The sequence below is a fragment of the Diprion similis genome, chromosome 4, assembly GCF_021155765.1.
Source record: "Diprion similis isolate iyDipSimi1 chromosome 4, iyDipSimi1.1, whole genome shotgun sequence".
NCBI classification, from domain to species: domain Eukaryota; kingdom Metazoa; phylum Arthropoda; class Insecta; order Hymenoptera; family Diprionidae; genus Diprion; species Diprion similis.
The window spans coordinates 23845212-23864971 of NC_060108.1; the positions used below are offsets into that span (position 1 = coordinate 23845212).

The 19760-nt window shown below is 36.8% G+C and overlaps 1 protein-coding gene across 8 annotated transcripts in view; it reads left to right on the plus strand.

The window, feature by feature from the left end:
• The window catches only part of LOC124405654 (histone deacetylase 4), a 104958-nt gene that overhangs the window by 75974 nt on the left and 9224 nt on the right, over positions 1 to 19760 (plus strand). For 4 of the 8 annotated variants that reach the window (XM_046880730.1, XM_046880731.1, XM_046880734.1 and 1 more), the window contains 4 exons: positions 1417 to 1574; positions 11116 to 11220; positions 17954 to 18085; positions 18558 to 18640. In XM_046880730.1, the coding sequence (XP_046736686.1) occupies positions 1417 to 1574; positions 11116 to 11220; positions 17954 to 18085; positions 18558 to 18640 (478 nt within the window). The remainder of the gene's footprint in view (positions 1 to 1416; positions 1575 to 11115; positions 11221 to 17953; positions 18086 to 18557; positions 18641 to 19760) is intronic. The other 4 variants (XM_046880732.1, XM_046880733.1, XM_046880736.1 and 1 more) reach the window with 4 other exon arrangements.

Below are 19760 nucleotides of genomic sequence, written 5' to 3' on the forward strand. Positions count from 1 at the left end.
AGACAGGATAATAAAGTAAAGAGGAATAACAAATATCTTTTGATATTGTCGTTTTTTACGCAATTGTTTAACGCTGCTGCTGCTGCTGCTGCTACTGCTACTGCTACTGCTACTGTGGGTGCATGGAAACGATCGTATCGCCGATATACAAACTGTGTTATTATATTCGAAAAGAGAAAGCGAGCGATATGTTATTTCGATATATTATATCGTGACTGCAGTTACACGGTGGTATTTCAATCGGCGAGTATAGAAATCGGGATCGCGAATCGTGAATTATAAAGTAATTTTTGTGCGCAGCTTATTTCGCGTGCCACCTTCTAAAATTAGAAATTCGTCTCGCCTCTGAAGCGAATATTCAACAAACTTGCGGGGGGAGGGGAAAAAAAAAAAAAAAACTAACTACCAGCGCGAAAAAAGAGGACGGAATAAAATTCACAGTGCGCGGTAATCGACGCGGGATCTTCTCGCAGTTTTAATTTATCAAACTTGAAACGTTCTACCTTGACGTTATTTATGCATAAATATATATATATATATATATATATATATATATACAAGTTGACAAAGTTGGTCGGAGTATCAGAGAAAAAGTTGAGTGGTGGTAGTGCTGGTGAAAAGAAATTATAACAATAATAGTAATAATATGAATATGAAATCTAACGTGAGAGAAGATTGACTTTATTCCGCGGAAGTGTTTTTTGTTTTTTTTTTGAAAAGAAGAACAAAATAAAGAAAAACAATTTTTCAGTTGCCAAGGTGTATCGGTATTCTTAAATTTAAACACGGCACACGTCACGAGACGTAGACTGCCTGTCTACCTACACATTTTCGATTTTGTATATATAATGATCATATTATGCCTGTGTAATACACGCTGTCTTTTACGCAAATACTGTGTATTTTAAATTTAGACGAGTCTAATTTTGCTAGTGACACAGTGTCGTCGTCGTCGTTGTCGTCGTCGTTTCATCGACAGAGAGAGAGAGAGAGAAAGAGAGAGACTTGACACTGCCAGTCTGCTCGCCCACACTTTGCCATTTTTTCTGCCGTATAATCGTGGGTGTAATCGATGCAGAGGGAGAGAGAGAGAGCAAAAAACTATAATATGTATTTTGAAAATCTATAAAACAAGGGGAGAAAAAGATACAGTGAAGAATAGTTAAAACAAATCTCGCGTTCGGACTACGACCTCGTTAGCAAACAATAGTAATAATAATAACAATAACAATAACAATAATAGTAACAACAAGAAAAGCAAAATCTAAAAGAAGAACAATCGGTAATCGACGATCGTTTCGATGAAGATGAGGATGATGTCCGTCGAGCATCCCTCGGCCTTCAGTCCCTACGTATCGAACCCTTCGCTCCGCCTAATGCCATCAACCTTACCGGAAATGTGTATCGTATGTGTAGACATGGCCAGGGACACGCCGGGGGCCCCAATGTCGAGGCCTAGGGATCTAGCATCGGCCGGAACTACGACTACCACCGTTACTTCCGGGGCTTTCCACGCGGCTGCTCCTGACTCGGCGGCCCTTCACGGACACGCGCTTCAGCAGAAGATACTTCAGGTAATGTGGAGCCCTTTGCTTCTCTCTTTAAATAAAAATTTATTTTACCGAACAATAATAGGATGGAAGGAAAAAATCAAGAAAGTTAGAAGAAAACGCGTATCACTCGATCGATCATATGTTATGCGGATTGTAATAATTATGCAATTTGATTCGTTAAATTGAAACACTTTTTTTCTTTCTTCTTTTTTTTTTTTTGAGTTCTATGATTGTACTCGCTTGCAATTTTTCACTGCGGTCGTAAAATCTCAGTTCTGAGTAGTCTAATCATTTATAGGTATCGAATGTTATGTGGAGAGTAATCATGTAACTTTCTGTCACTAAGAAGGTTTTTTTTCTTCGTAATATTCGCCGTTGTTGTTAATAAAATAAAATGGAAACGGGGGGGGGGGGGGGGGGGGGGGGGGATTTAAACAGAAAAAGAAACCGTAAACAAATACAGTCTCATTAATATTTTCCAGAAGTTGACATAATTTTTTACCGTCGTTATGCAATGTTCGTAGAAATAAACGATCGTTTGATGTTGGGAAATCTTTTATGGAAGGAATTATTTCATTTGGTTTCGTGTAAACTGCACCATAAGAATTCGAACGAAGGAATATGAGGAAGGAATATACAGAGCGTTCTACGTTATGTAAAAGATCACGCTCGGTTGATTTTTCAATTTTATACAATTTTTTCAAATTTATGGAGAATCGTGAAGAGAAATGTTTTATTTATTGCTTACATCAATCGTTATATCAATTTACGTCACTAAGAAGATCCAGACTTGTAATATCAAGTTAGGTATCCAATTCATGTCTAAGAAGTGTGTCTGACGATCTTTTCATTGTTAATTCAATCTCATGAAACACTTATAATTCAATAAGAAACTTTTTACTTGGAAGAATAAGATTCCCGGTTGATATATCGTTGTCTTATGGATCGTGATCTTTGGGTTGAATACATATGTCATGAAAGAAATAATAGTTGAAGTGCCGCAACGTGTTTGTCTTAACAAATTCAAAAGAATGTGAAGAGATCTAGATCCTTCCTCAGAATCTTTCTTTTGACCTAAACAAGATTTTTAGAGATTGCCACGGTGGAAAATTGAAAATTATTTCTTCCCGAAACAAAACAATATTATTTTATACGTACAGGTCTGTGCGGCAATAATGTTATTATTTTGCGTAAGGCAACCTTAATCGAATCTTTCTCTCACTTCTTTATTCTTTTCTTCTTTTCCTCGATCCACCTTTTAGTCGCAGTTGTAGATATAATTCAGCCGATCAGGTTGTCATTTTCATTCGCGGAATTCATTATTATATTCAATGTATGTCCGTGTATTTATAATGACGCGTATTGCGAAACTACACGCATATTAAACATTATAACATGTGTGTAATACAAGTTTTCGATCGAGCCAATCTGTACATTTGGAAGTGTAATTTTTTTTCCATTTCTCATTTTTCATTCTCTTTTTTCACAACGCGCTCGCAGTCTCGTTTCGAATGCCGATTAGTTTCGCCTGCGCGTTTTGCAAGCAAAGTTTAATTAATTATCACGACGAGGCAACGACTGAGTGAACATTTATCACACGGTTCTAAGTATAGCGTATTTTTGATTCTTCTTACATCATCGATAACCGTTGGAATACAAATTGATGAAATTTTGCAGCGATATCTTTTCAATTCTCTTTTCAAATTTTATTTTTACAATCAATACGATTCACGATCGATTGTACGTGGCGTCTATATAACATTATACATTTGTATTTTAAACTTGTGCGTGAATATATTTTAGACGTGTTACTACGTTTATAGATTCGGTCGAAGCGACGCGAACGTGTGTTATATAGAAATCTTTACGTGCACCGAGGTCTGACAATTCTTATCTTATCGTTAGAGTGACCTCATTAATGAAATGAATTCCGTGGCTGTCTCTATATATAGAACTTATTGTTCACCTATTGCTATGAATATCGACACGTGTGTTAAATATCCATATATTATACCTATACGTACTTATGCATATCTATATATATCGTATATTGCATATTATATATGCGAGCTTAAATAATTACATGGAAATGCACGTACGATGCGTTGAAAAGATGTAATTAACTATGCACATCTTGGCTTTTGGGCGCGTGAAGATACGTGTGTGTGTGTGTGTGTGTGTGTGTGTGTTTATTTTTTTATTTTTATTAACCGCGTATTCATTTATACGCAATATACAATGTAAAATGAAAATAAACAATCTTTCAATGAATCACAAGGCTGAAAGAAAAGAACACGCGTACAGACGAACGCAAGCCGATAACACGGTTAAAAATAATTATTACTCTTATCGGGGTTTGTTAAATATACCTACACACTTCTTTCAAATTCTCGGACCACAGCCTTTAATTATAACTCGGCGGTTATTTCTTTTATTGATTATTTCTTGTCTTTTTTTTTCTTTTTTTCTTTTCTTTTCTATTCTTCTTCAGCCGCACGTAGGTACCGTACGTGTCTTATCAAACGTTGCATACCTGTACACAAGTATGCAAGGAAATAATATGACATAAGATCGCGGGTCGTTGTTTCAACTCTCGAACGCACTGCACGATGCTGAAAAATCGTGGCAAAAAAAGAAAGAAAAAAAAAAAAAAAAATGATACGCATTATATGTATATATATGACTGTGTGTACGGTTATTTCTAAACTTCATTCCAATCGCAGAGAGCGGATTCCCTGCGTCAGAAAGGAGCGGAATATTTCGATACACACACATCCGTGACGATGTGTTTGTTTGTTTTCTTCAATTTTTTTTCTCTTCTTCTCTTATTTTTACCATATTTTTCTTATTCCCTCGCGAAATCGATAAACACGAGTCGAACGGTGCTAATTGACGATGTACGGGTCTTCTTCTTATTTCTTGACCACCGACGTTATAAATGTTGATTCTATCATTCTCTTACGTATATTTGTGGCATTCAGAGATCCGTTTGTCGTCTACGTCTACGATACTGCTGCGCTATTTATACACACATTTATTCTATACTTGTATGTATATGTAGGTATATGTGCGTGCATGCATGTTTTCGAGTAACTTACCAAAACACGTCTGATTAGTGACTGATTAGACTCACAATCAAATATACGAATTTGCATGATATAGGAACGAAACACACGAGACGTAGTTATAATTATAATCGACCGCGTGGAATCTACTCCGATGCGTGCTGACATATACGTACATATGTCATATATACGTATAACGTTGTTAATATAACAGTCATAGTTATATATATATATACACATCTTTATATTATATATATATATACATATACACACACACACACACATGTATAGAGAATTTCGATAATGCACGAGCACAGTTCGATAAGCTTTCTGCGTGTCAGCTCGCCGGTTATTTCCGTACTAATCTGACCCTGAATATTACGGCTCTGGATATATAATATATATGAGGATATATCACACGCGTATTATGCGGACACGGGATACGTGTGTGTGTGTATATATATATATATATATACAAGTATAATTTCTTATCGCTTATTCGCGTGTTTACCGAATAATTGATGTACAGTTTTTTACGCGCTGTTTAGGTCGGACGCAAAAATTTTCCCCGGACGTATCGACGCGCGAAATGACGATTGTAACAAATTCTCGTTCACGTTTTATCCGTGTTATGTTTATTTGAGTAGGGAGAATTCTTCTTATTTTCGCGCGTACAAATATAATATACATATATATATATATATATATATACATATATTATATACGTATCTGTAAATAAGAATCTTATTATATCTGCGATAATATATAAAAAATTATTTTTCTCCCCCTCCCTGAGAAAAAAATAAAAATAAAATAAAATAAAGAAATAAATAAATAAATACCCATAGAAAATCATGAGTTTTTTTTTTTTTTTTACGAATTGTTGTACATGTGTGTACATGTACGTATAGCTTGACCAATATGTTGAGTAGATCGGAGGATAAGGATCTTTTCCTATACTCGTCAATGATTATTTTTCAGCCTTTATTCCTCGTGCTCTTCAATTTCCGGCAATAAGTTTTCAGGGTTTTTTTCCTTCTCTAAAGTGTCTTGAATTTTTTATTTTTTTTTTCATTTGTACGACTTGTTGTACGTTTTACGTTACGCGAAGTTTGGTACCTTTATCCTAAATTATTCGTTGTATATATACATATGTGATACCTGTTTTAATAACCGAGGCGTTTTTAGAAGGTTATGACAGAATTTCGCAAACCTTAGAGACGTCCGCGAATTTTGCAATCGTTGGCCGCACGTGCGTGCGGCGTTGTACGATATAAATAACTATATATTCAAGAGATATTGTCACTGGCAGTCTTGCAATTTTTATAATACAGACGTATTATTTAATCAATCGGCTCGTTGTCGATGTTGAAAAAAAATATTCCCGTCTCTCTCTCTCTTTCTCTCTCTCTCTCTGCGTTTTTAATTATTCATTTTTGTATATCTATAAATTTTTCCTGTCTCTCATTGATGGTTATGAGAACAAAACCTCGTTAAATTTACATATCAAATATTTATACGGTAGCTACAAATATTTATACATTCATAGTGCATGGTATGAAATTCTTTAAAATTTCGCAACTGCGTGTGTCCACATATTTATGTATAACATGGTGCGTATGTTTTACACGTTATATATAGGTAGTCGCGTCACGTTGTCCTCGGATACCTACAGTAACAGCATTGTTATAGGGATAAATAAATTCAATGCCAAACTTTTTATATAATTTATTTATTCGCACGTCCAATATACCAAATATTGTCGAGTGAATAAACAGTGCGATCAAATATCCGTGGGAGTTAAAATCTTGATTCTTGAGAGAAGAGAATTTAGCTTTTTAAAAATTAGATGCATAATATATAAAGTGGCTGGAATAAAATAAAAGAAACACGAGAAGAAAGGAGACAAAAAACGTATGTAAAAAATAAAATGAAAATAACTATAAAATGAAACTCTTCACGTTTCAAAGCGTATTAGATACACGTATGTAGGTGTAGGTGTAGTTATAGGTATACAACATATTGCGCGTGTGACTGTGAGAGGTTTATACGGATTCATTCATATCTCATCGTCCAAGCTCGCACTCGATACATACACCAAATGTAAATTGCCGGCATTATGGCCAATGCCATTATAAAGTCCAACATCGATCCGTATATGATCCATTCGCCCCAAGGCAGTACCTGGAACAGATCAATCAGTAGATTCTTTTGGATATTTTTTTTATTATTACTAAAATATGGTAAGATATAAATTCGCAGAAATCATTTCTTTCCTAATGTTTATTAAAGAAATTCGAGAAATACAGTCGAGTTGAAAATAATTCCTCCTTTTCCTTTTCCGATTTCGATGTATGTATTTTTTTCGCGCGTACAAATAAATAACCTGAAACTTTGCAGCGATGAATGCGAGAACGAGAAATATCCAGAGGATGAAATTTCTGTAGGATAAATGTCCCTCCCACCAGTTCGCGAATTCGCAGCAAAAGTTTCGGAATCCGGCGTCACGTTCGTTCGTATAATCCGCGTCTACCGAGTCATCCTGATCTGCGTTATGCCGCCCGTCGTAATCTTGAGCCCAATCCCCGATTAAATCGGCCACTTCTAATTCCGTCAAGACCGGAAGTTCTTGACCTTCCATGCTCGCCTGCAAGGTTAGACAGGAGTTGACAAAACTTTAAATTACAGACGTGTAAAATTATACTGAAGCATATACTTAAGTATAAATGTCGTGGGTATATAGGTATGCGTGTGATAAAGAAGATAACAGAAATAAATCCGAAGTTTTCGCTGTGAAAACACGTCGCTTAATTATTGTAGATTTTACATCTTTGTTACACCGATTAAACTTCTACCCGGAGAGAGAGAGAGAGAGAGAGAGAGAGAGAAAAAGAGAGCAGATTTTACTCATAACTTCAGGAAAAAAGGGATGCATCAGAGTTTTTGGTAAAAAAAAAAAAAAAAAAAAAAAAATACCGATTTCAACGATATTTTTAATTACATAGATGTGACAGATTTTATTCGGAAAAAAATGGGTTTCACTGATTTTACAGTAAATTCTGCCTCTTACGAAATATATTTTACCAAAAAACCTGATGTGAGAATATTTTCCTGCAGTTTTGAGTAAAATCTTCTCTTCTTCTTCTCTTCGTGTACGGTGAAATTAATTATATAATCACGAGGATGGATGGGGATGATGATTTTTTTTTTACCTCATCCGAGGCGAGGGTTACGGAACTCAAGGGGGCTCTGCACATCGGACAAGGTGGCGATTTCGTTCGACGCACCTCGCAGTATTTGGCCAAACACTTGGCGCACAAAAAGTGACCGCAGGATGCTCGTACTCCGGTTTTTGGATTTCCCAAACAGACTGGGCAGACCTCGACTCCGTTGTACGAGGTGCTGATCGACCAAGGCAGGCGAAATTGATCGTTTAAATTATTAATAGGCGTTAGTGTTTTTTTCCTTTTTGTGGTTTTATTTTATTTTCAAACTCAATCTACCGTCACGCACGAATCAAGTTGAAAAAGCAGCAGTCATGGGTGACGGCCAGACACACACACACACACATACACATTCGGGAATTTTTTTTGAAATAGAAAAAAGTCTTTTACTTTTATCCTTATTAATTCTATGAAAGTCTTATCAGGCGTTCAAGGTATTTTACAAAATTTCAATTTTCGATAGTCTTCTTCTCATATCTTGGAAATTTGAACGCTCCACATCAGAAGATTGTAGTTTGGGTGCTAATTTTGTAATTATATGTATAAAAATTTTTACCTGGTATGATTTTTTCTACCGAGGCACCTTATGCTTTCTTTCGACGCTTCGTCAGTTACCGCAGCTGTCGAATCGTTGGGAAAGTATCTTCTCAAGGCGTAGAAAAACCGTCTACCGTTATCGGCGAAGTCGATTTTTTTCGCCAAGAAAAAGTAACCGCCTAAACCAACGGCCAGCAGTGTTGCTCTGGTTAAAAATCCACGCCAGCTATTCCCGCAGGAGCTACCGGATTCTGGATTTACAGGATGAAGCTGGGCGAAGACCGTTTGCGGTTTTGGATAGTCTGAGATATTCATCTCGATAGCGATAAAGTCGGATGCGGTTTACGCTGGATAAACCCGATTTGTTTCTTCCTTTTTTGAAAGCCGATTTTCAAGAAACGCGTTTAGTAAAATATCGGGCCACTCGGAATGTCCGTTATATAAGGAAATTTACTTTTACCGTTTTTTATTTCTAAAATTTTCCCCTTTTCACAAGCATTCGCAAAGATTTCTGACAAAATATAGGTTATGGTTTTTGACGCCGCCGCACCGGTGCCATTAAGGCGGGATTTAAACGATTCGCAAAACGAATACAAGACAGCGACTTTACGTGTTATTACCAAATGGAATTTCCGATGAAACATATTTTCCTATCGTTCCGTCTCACGATATACCTGCATCGATAAATCCTAACCACGAGTAAAGGTATTAAATATTTGGAGGGTTATTTTTATTATTCTTGACGTGATTTGCCAATTTTTGACATTTTCAAACCGTGAAATACGCGCCTGCAGACAACCTATTGTCTACTCGACACAATTGGTCGGTTTACGAATTGACAAAAAAGCGGGGCGAGTCATGGCCGCGGTTGTCAAGGCTTCGCGTCGCTTTACTTCTACATACTTTACTTTACATATTACTATATGCAGTCGTATTTTTAGGTTACGTGCATGCATTTTTTTTTTTTTTAAATTTTTTTCAAATCTTGTCTTTTCCAACCGATAAAATCGAATTCCTTACGTTGCTCTGTAGATGAATCATAGAACGTCAGTCTGTTTAATCTATCGGCAATGATTCGTCACGATGGTTATTTATAGATTTTACGCATCGATAGGTGGTGTACTTTCCTTTTTTCCACGAATTGTATTGCGTTGTACAAAAATATATGTATAAATATATATTTCTCTTTTTTTCCCCCTTATGCTACACGTATAGCTACAGGCTATATAGATGACGATTGAAAATCGACCAACAACTATTTTCGTCTTCATCGTCATGTCGGAGGTTTGACCGCGTTTTATCGCGATGAAACCAAATCATTCCGAGGAATTCGAACTATTAATATAATATCTCTACCTAAGACATACGCTGTTGACAATTCATGTACATAAACGACAGCCTGTGGATAATAGTTTTTTCTTTTACCGATGGAACCTTTTGCTGAATTTCCATTACAAATTCAAGTAAAGAAACAAGAAGAATGATAATATACCGAGCACGTTATACGCTGCAGATTTATTATTCAAGCATTTTGTTTTTCTACTTTATTATTTTTTTTCTCCTCAAATAAATTCGTGAACTCAAGAACTCCGGATTAAAATTCAAGGAAATTATTCTATCGCTGACGAAGAAAGCGGTTGTCTTACTTGGAATTCAAATTACCGTAATGTCGCATTGTATATATATTTATATATATAATATACGTAAATAATAATACTATGCCAAATGTCATATATAGTTCCCCCCCCCCCCCCCCCCCCCTCGTTCATACGCAGCCGTGGCGAGTTCTGAATTCTCAGCGATGCCGTGCATATTTTCTTTCCAGCAAGGGAAGTGTGTGGGCGAGAGATGAGTCCCTGGTCCACGTGGGTACAAAAATGGTTTAACCAATTGGACACTTCCGCGGCCTGCAAGCCACTATGTGCAGTAAACATTATACGTGATATTGCGAGTGCAGCGACAGCATTTAATCAGTCAGTCTTCTTCTTCTATTTGACACGCGTCCGTGAGAAGAGTGACTTGATATTTGTTACATGGGGACTTCTTATTATTCTTATATAACTGTTGAAATAAATAAAAAAAAAATTTTGATCGTTAAATCGAGAATATTTATCTGTTTATCTGTCTGGGACACCCTGTATATGGTATACACTTCACGATTTAGTGTCTTCTGCGACAGAAACAAAAAATAATATCAATAACAATAGTAATAATAATTTTTCAATACGCTAGTCACACGTATTATACATGATATAGTACAATACACGGATTCTTTGATCAACCTTGTTTTTATTAGTATAGATATCATTCGATTGCCACCGTATTATCAACCCCATATCGTAGGATTTAGTCTCGGGTTTAGTATAATCATACAAATACGAGTTAAACGCTGCAAGACGGATTTATTCCGCTGTTCAATAATGATATAATAATTAATTATCCACTTCTAACAGCTAACAGTTTTGCCGAATTTACACGCCTAGATCAGAACTGGCCGTGTCTTTATGCTTTTATTATACTCGCGTCTTACTTGGGGTTGCTAGAAATAAAAAAAGATATTCAAATCTACTCGCGTTTTTTTTTTGTCTTTCTTTTTTTCATCAATCGCGTGGTTCTTCGACCCTTCGATAGCGCGGTTTGTCGTATTTTGTTAGACTTATGAAACTAAGTTGGACACATTAAACTGCAGGGATGATTGTCAGAACTTTCCCTTGAGGTGTCTGGGTTTTTTTCCAGCTACAGCAGCATCATCAGCTCCAGCAGCAGATCCTACGGCAACAGTACCACGCTCAGGAACGTCAGCTAGCCCAACTCCACGAGCAGCAAATGCACCAACTTAGGGTAAGAAAAAAGTACGAATTTACAATCGTTATAAAATTAAGATACAAGAGTAACGCGTGCAAGTCTGACGTTTCGCAAGAATTCCATATGTTATGTATGTACCTATAATACACGTAGATTTGTGAGTTTGTGTAATAATGATAACAACAAAAACAACAACAACAACAACAATATTAATAATAATATCAACATCGTCGGTTGTTTATTATAAAAGAAATAAGAAATGCGAATCTGATGAGGATCGTCGCGTCGTCGTGAAATTATATTATTATTACCAAACTGGCAAAGAATGAGTCAACGAGCGACCTTTGAAGACTTGTTAACTTTTTTATTTACCATTCTAAAAATAACACCGCCTTCGGTATCTCGCTTTTGTCATACGGTTCTTTTGTGTCACGTTCTTTGCTCGCGGTTTTGTACCCGGGAAGAAATCGCGGACTCCTAGACTTGTGCATTTTTTCTCCCCCTATTTTCTCTCTACAGACCTGTAATACGAGTATATCGCGGCAAGTCTATACGGAGTACAGAGACTGCGCGAAATGATTCTTTTCACTTGTCTGTCGACCTCTAATAGAGCTAGAGCCAAGCTGTAGAAGGTGAATTGAATACATTGATACAAAGAACGCATCACGAGTGTATGAACGATTTATTGATTCTGTAATACACTGTTAACCTCAGTAATAATAACTATAAGACTCTGTTAACGAATACCGGAATAGTGCACCTAATTACCTCGATCATACCTTCAAGTTGACTTTGTTAAGTGGCTTCATATATAGTCAGTCATTTTTCTCAGTATTTGTCACTGTTTTGAAATGACTCAAATTACTCTATAATAATTTACTATGATCATCCATTTTTGAATAATTTTTTACTATGAATCTGAATGTCAATTTTGTTATACCTCAATACGTATATCTATATAGGTGAATTGTAATCCGCAGAAAATATTTCGGTCTGATTTTTATAATGGCTAGTTTATACCTGGACAATGACTTCGATTACGAGATAATTTGATCGCGTTAGCTTAAATTCTTGATTTTTTCCCAAGTGAGGGAAATTAGCGCTCGTGTTTCGACCATTTTTTGAAACTCATCGTTGAAAGAGAGCGGGGAACTGGTGGTGAAAATATTTCGACGATTCGGTGGTGAAATGTTGAGATCCGTTCGTGCAGTTTGCGATTCCGGGCACGTCTGACCCCCGGAGCGGAAGTTAGTGAATCGCGGTCAACCCGTATGCTTTTACTCTAACATCAAGTATTTATAGACCCTGTGGCCCGCGAGGCTTTGAACCTAACCTATTCGATCTATGGCAAAACGTGTATGTATAAAACCACCACCCTGGGAGTATAATAAAACGCGAAACACTGGCCGCTCCTCTTCTTTCTCTCTCTCTCTCTCTCTCTCTCTCTCTCTCTCTCTCTCTCTCTCTCTCTCTCTCCCTCCCTCCCTCTCCCTCTCTCTATACTTACTTAAACATGTATATTGTATATGTACATGTCTACCATCATCGATCATTAGTCCTCCGGGCCTCGGGTCTCGATTTAAAAAAGCCTATGATCTATTATTAATTCTTTGGTGAGAAGAGAGGCTGAGAGTCGCCGATGAAACGACGAATTAAACATCGAGCGCAAGTTTACATATCTAACCTAGCGTCTATTTATATTTATATTTAAACTTATGTATATGATATTCTTTAAATATGAGATTCATCGGGGATTTCATACCGATGTGAGTCGCTGCGGTAGTTGTATAAATGTATACATATAAACGAAGACGGGTCAAGAAACTGGTTTTTTTTTTTTATTTTTTTTTATTTTTCACTTGCATAATGTGACGTAATATATGTATAATATGATGAAATATTTTTCTTTACTACTAGGTGCAATGTAACCTAATGAATTTTCCGAGGAGACTGCCTCGCTTTCGCAATTCAATCAATGCGGTGACCGCGACTTCGTATATAATCTATATTATATCCTTATACCTGTACCTTACGGCTTGTCGTGAGGTTTACATTTAGTCGAAGGGTATCAGAAGAGCCATGCTGTGTTCTATACGTGCATATACCTACAACAAATGTTGGAGAGACACGTGCGTTACCTCTTTTTTCGCCTCGCAATCTTAATCAGTCAGACGTGTCAATAGCTGACGGCATGACGGAACCTGTGGAGAGGCGCGTGTCGCACGTAACCGGAAACGATTGACGTCAAAGGGAGCGGCGTTACGTCACCGCAGGACGGGATTCGGGATTTTCTTCCACATGTTGAAGTTATTACCGATTATTGCCAAGAGGAAGAGAGGCAGGAGGGGGGGAGGGGGGATTAGCAGGTGAAATTGTCGAATCTATACGGAATTGTGGAAAAATTTCTAAGGAAGAGGTTCCGAAATTTTTATGGATTTCTGATTAGAATAAATGAAAATGATAAAGAGTATAAAAATACGTGTTGGTATTTCCGTGTTATTCAGATTGATTATTTTAATTATTTTACGATTATCATCCGGCTTGTTATTCAATATTATCCACAGACTTGATAAGATCGTTTGACATAATACCGTGCATTGACGTCGTTCATGAAAATATAATCTGTGTGTGTCTCAATAATATACATATATATATATATATATATATATATATGTACATATATGTTGATTAGAATGACGCGAAATACGGCTTTATAAATTCTAATCATTACATGTGTATCGTGTATATATGTATATATATATATAAGAATCAGAAAATGGAACCGGTGGTTATAATGAGTTAGCCACTGACAAATTGGCGGGGATCCAGATTATAATATAGAGTCTGCAGGTTGCAATTGATGATGCGGTAATTTATGGATAATTATCTTGGCAAGAGCGGCGAGTTTTCATTGAAATATCTATATGTTTCCTTTTTTCCACATGCTGACATCGCAACGTTACACCTCAATTTACGTCGCAGGTTGTTCCTTCCTTTCTTTTTCTTTTATCCAACGTGTGTATGTAGAGAGCTTCGCTTTGGGAACCCCGCTGCACAAATACGTTACCTTCGATGAATCTTACTCTCAAAGTCGGTCACGACTGTAGGTAACCTGAGGGCTGAGGTCGATCTTATCTTATCTTATCTTATCTTATCTTATCTTATCTGTATCCATCAGTTATTCTCGGTGTGGTTCAATATTCGCGTGCTCAACTGAATAAACAAACGATTCCTCCGTCCGGTATTTCGATACACCGTACCTACGTTTTTTTTTATTATCATTATTACTATACTTCCGTGTCGGACTTTGACCTCCACAGGTGTTTGTATGTATATATATATATATATATATATATAAATATACCTATATCATCGTTGTTCACGGCATCGTCGCGATTATCATTGATGTTTAAGAAAAGAAAAACAAATGCAGAAAACAAACAAACAAACAAACAAAAAAAAAATAAAAAATAATATATAGGAATATATGATCTTTTAAAATCGGAGGATAATATTGGGCAAAATTACACTCAGAGTGTATCGTTGTCAGTTAGTCTCGAGTAAAATCGCGGTGAAAACTGGCCGTAAGTAAGTACTTCTAATTATGCAGGATGCATCTGCGATTCCTGAAGCAAGTTGCAGACTTAAGAGTGCTGCAACTTTGATTGAGTATCTGGTACGACTCGTGTTTGCATATTTGCGTTTGCCAACTCAACGCGGTGTAATCAATTTCAAAATTACCATCCACAATTACGCGATAGCTGGCTCGCTCGCCATTACACTTATAGGTTTGTATACCTGTACATACATATGTATGTATAATTGTATATATGTATATACCTTAGATTTACAGCTAATTGAAATTGTTATATATGTATATATATGTACAGGATTGTTTGCCAGTTTATTTCGTACATCATCATCTACATATACTATCACGTACACGTATACGTCGTATAATATTGTTGAGAAAGTTATTATTTCACGAATATATTTATATATTATATATACGTTTATATCGGATTTAGCAACGAGATAAATTAAATCCTGGTTATTTCGGGTATTATAATTAATTGATAATATTCTTCTCAGAGCTATATTTTTGCATATTCGTGGTAGAATTATACGGATTTTTATAATTTCACGAAATGTTTCACATAACGTATCCTATGTATGTATATGTTAGATTTGGGCCGCGCGGATTTTGCGAATTTGGCAAGATATATTTAGCCACGAGCGGGGTAAAACGTGCGAACCAATAATTCTCTGCACAGCCAAGTAATAATTGTTATTTCAGTTCGACCTACGGGCGGGCGGGAAAAAATCAGCAAATCACAGAAAACACAGAAAACACGGAAAGCACGCGTGGCTCTTTCGTTTCCCCTGTCGCTCGGTTATCAACGGTTAAAACCCTATACTTTATTAATAAATATACCCATACGCGAGATCTATTTCTGCACGCGTAACCTACATAAATATACAACCCAGATCTGTATATTAAGCATGTATCTCCCCCCCCCCCTCCCCCCTCCCTTCACCTCCTCTAGCTCACATGAATTCGGCCAATTTCAACGCGCCCGGAGACTCAAAATTGGCGAACACTCCGCGAAAGTATAATTTACAAGACTAGACACATGTATGTATATACATTATTATACTATTATACATACGCTTACGTTATGTAGGTGTACGCGTGTATGTTGAATGCTCGTAAATTCATTGGTCATAAATTATATCTATGTAACATTTTACTCGTGAAATAGATTACTATCTATATTATATATATATATACCCTTAAGAGTCATGCACGAATCTAAAATTGAGAGAAGAAATAAAAAGAAAGAGAGAAACAAAAAACAAAAAAAAAAAAAAAAAAAAAACGAATCGAAAATAGAACGAGAAGTCAAGGAGATAATACATTGTAATATACCGATATACAGTATATATATATTGATTGCGTATACGCGACACGTGCGCTGCACAGATACTGTATACGCATGTGTGTGTGTGTGCGTGTGTGCGTGTGCGCGCGTGTGGGTTTAGTCGCAATTCGCGATTTGCGCGAACACCGCGAAGAACCCGACCCTATAAGCAAGCACCGTGTACGTAAGTATAAACTTTCACCGTATTTATAGAAGAGGGTCTCTCTCCTTGCATGGCAGGGGGGCCATTGACTCGTTGAGAATTGCCCTGGAGGCGAAACGCGCGCAATTCTGCCGATTGACAATCTATGACTTATACATATTTATAATATATATATATATATACACATACATACATGTATTATGTACACATTCATATATTTACCGTGTATATCCAACTTATTATACCCACGGGAAGATTACGCGGATGAATTCTACGCCTGTGATTGATACAATATAGGACCTATACATATGTGTATTTATATATATGTGTGTGTATATACGCGACGAGAGAATTAGAGACGATAGGAAAATTTCAAAATATTCCGTGTATACGCTGCGCTACGATATTTCTGTGCAACGTATGTGTGCAATGTATATATGTGTAGGTATGTATGTATGTATACAGAGTATAGGTATATGTAATATTATAATAAATGTCAGCTGGGTTGTTTTATTTTCTACGCTCAATTAGAAATCGTAACGGTGAGAGATATGCTCGCTAGATTTGCAATGCTAATGATACGTGCCGGGGAATTTGGCAGGCATTGCTCACCAACAATAAACCAACCTTTGTAACGTTGACGCTTTAAAAATGTCATAATACAACTTTCTTGCGCACCGAACACACCAGTCTCACAGGACTGGCCTGACCACACGGGTTGTGAAAATCTTTCCGTCACGATGAGTAATTCGTTATAAATTTACCGCGAAAATTGAGTGAAGAAACCGGATAGAGAGAGAGAGAGAGAAAAAGAGATACAGAGACTCGTTTGACTAATACCGACCCGTTTTATTATTACGTGCTACCGAGCATCGTGATATTATAGACTATATATATATATATATATATATATATATATATATATGTATGACACACATTTGTGTGTGACAATTTATGCACGTAGGAGGATGTTTTGGCTAATTATTAATTAACGAAACTTACACAGCAGACAACAGATATACGTATATATATACGTATACGTACGTATTTCTTCTATAGATGCGGTAAGATATGAGAACGCGGGCGACTAGAACGGCTTGTCGAATCTCACTTATTATAAATATTTTAGATAGTACATGTACCTGTATGTATGTATGTATGTGTATGTATGCATGCATGCCTTGATGGAAAATTACCAGTCGATCTGATGTCGGTGTGTTAAACAGCTGTGTATCGGCTGTCGCTGCTATATGCCTGTTACTCCTGCTCCATAGCAGGTTTAAACGGTAGATGTGCTAATTATAGACCAGCCCATGACGACATCGCATGTACGATGATTTTAATGATTCGTCGATAACGCGTGTCTACGTATAAACGACGATTTATCAAATTGTTCGCGTTACACACTTGCCTACCTGTGCGCGTATAACGCCACATCGACATTGTACTTTTTTCAAATTTACACAACTGATAGTCGTTATATACGTACGTCTGTTATTAAACATATTTTCTTGTACCTTACTCGTTATTCTCAATGCAATATGATCTCTGTTTTTATACACGTGTTATATATGTATATATATATATATATATATAATTAAATACCTTTCCCCTCGAGACAATTGACGAGGATTGGAAAAAATGTGCAATAACAATTGTTCGAAATTTTTCTGTTTTCCCACAGCTTTGGGAGCAGCAAAAACAGCTCGAGGAGCAACGGGAGAAGAGGGAAAAGGAGAGGCTGGAAGCGCTAAGGAAAAAGGACAAACATGATCATAGCGCCATAGCGTCGACTGAGGTCAAGCAGCGGCTGCAGGTAAACATGTCATCTTATCTTTTTTCACATCCATACTTGATAAATTATTGTGCAAAAGTTGCGGTAAGAATCGTGTATACCGCCTTGTACCGTCCATTTCGGAGGGCCTTATTTAAATCGATACGCTCGAATGTACGATGAAATAAAAGAAAAATTCATCTCTACTTTTCCTCGCAATCATTTCACCGATTATACACATTACGCGGAGGGCAAAACAAGGAATGTAAAATAAGAAGAGAAACAATTTGAAAAAAAAAAAAAAAAAAAAAATATTTAAAAAATAAGAACCAACCACGTGAAAAGCTCAGTGCTTGTAAATTTGTTTAAAATATATACGTATATATGTACATCAGACGTCTAGAGTTTTGATAGGAATTCCCTGCTGTGTTGTTGTATTGTATATATATGTATAATGTGCGTATGTAGTCGCCGCATTCCAAACTGCAGTTTTCATTTTTTTTCTGACTTCCAGAGTTTCATCGTGAACAAGAAACAAAGAGAAGCTGCAGCCGCTGCAAATGGCGCAGTTCCAGGCACACCCGGATACAGGAGCTGGTGAGTAAGACGACGACGACGACGACGACGACACGCGTTTAGCATCCAACAGAAATGTAGATGATAATAACGCGACAAATCTTGTACATACGAGTCATTTCAGTTGTACCCCCATCCCCCCCCCCCCCCCCCCCCCAGCCCTCCTCTCTTTTTCTCCCCATCCTTTTTTTTCTCTCTCTGGAAATTCTATTTTTGAACTGCACATACATGCACCGATTATTACGCGAGCGCGATAGAACCGCAGGTTTACCGTTATAAAGCTCTTTGATTCGCGGAATACCTTATATATATGTATACATGTATATGTCGATATCTACCGACTATTTGGCATCCTTTTCTCTGCGCGTCTGCATCGATATCGCAAGAGGAATCGTTGAATATTTTATATTGCGTTGCAGAGTTTAGCATACCGCTACCTACCTTTCATCTATATATATATTACGGGACAACTGATCGGTTATGCATGCATTTACCTGATGTTATAATAGCGGGGAATCGGGTATATGGAAAATATCATTTGACCAGTTTAGTTATGACGAAGTGATGGTGGCCTACGTGTTCATCGGCACGGCATGCGGCAGTCGCATCCGCGATTGATTGATAGGCATAGTTTGTACGCGAACCACACAGATGTCTTCTAACATAATGCAGCAGCGTATCCTCTGTGTGTGCGTGTCTTATGGACGAAAATATCTGGACAGTAGAATGCATTTTTGAATATATTACATCCCTACTGTTACGACATATGTAACTTTTTTGTTGTGCGTGAATAATCTCGTTCTCGTATATCCTCCGTACTCGTTAGCTTCAATACGACTTGGATTACAATTTCTGATCGGCATTGGTTCATTGCCTCAGCTATAATTAAGGCTATAATATAATATGCCTACTGATGTTATTATAGTATCTGTATATGTATACATAGACGTATAATATTTGTTCGATTTGTTGGAAATTTTTCACTTCATTTGACGTATAGACGTGAAATCATATGGAAATCGCTATTTTAACGAGTAATTTATCGGTCTACATAACTGCGTATATCTATTTAAGAACTTGTACCTGTATTAATTAAGCGATCTAGGCGATGATTTAGGCTTAATATATAAATTGCGAGTTC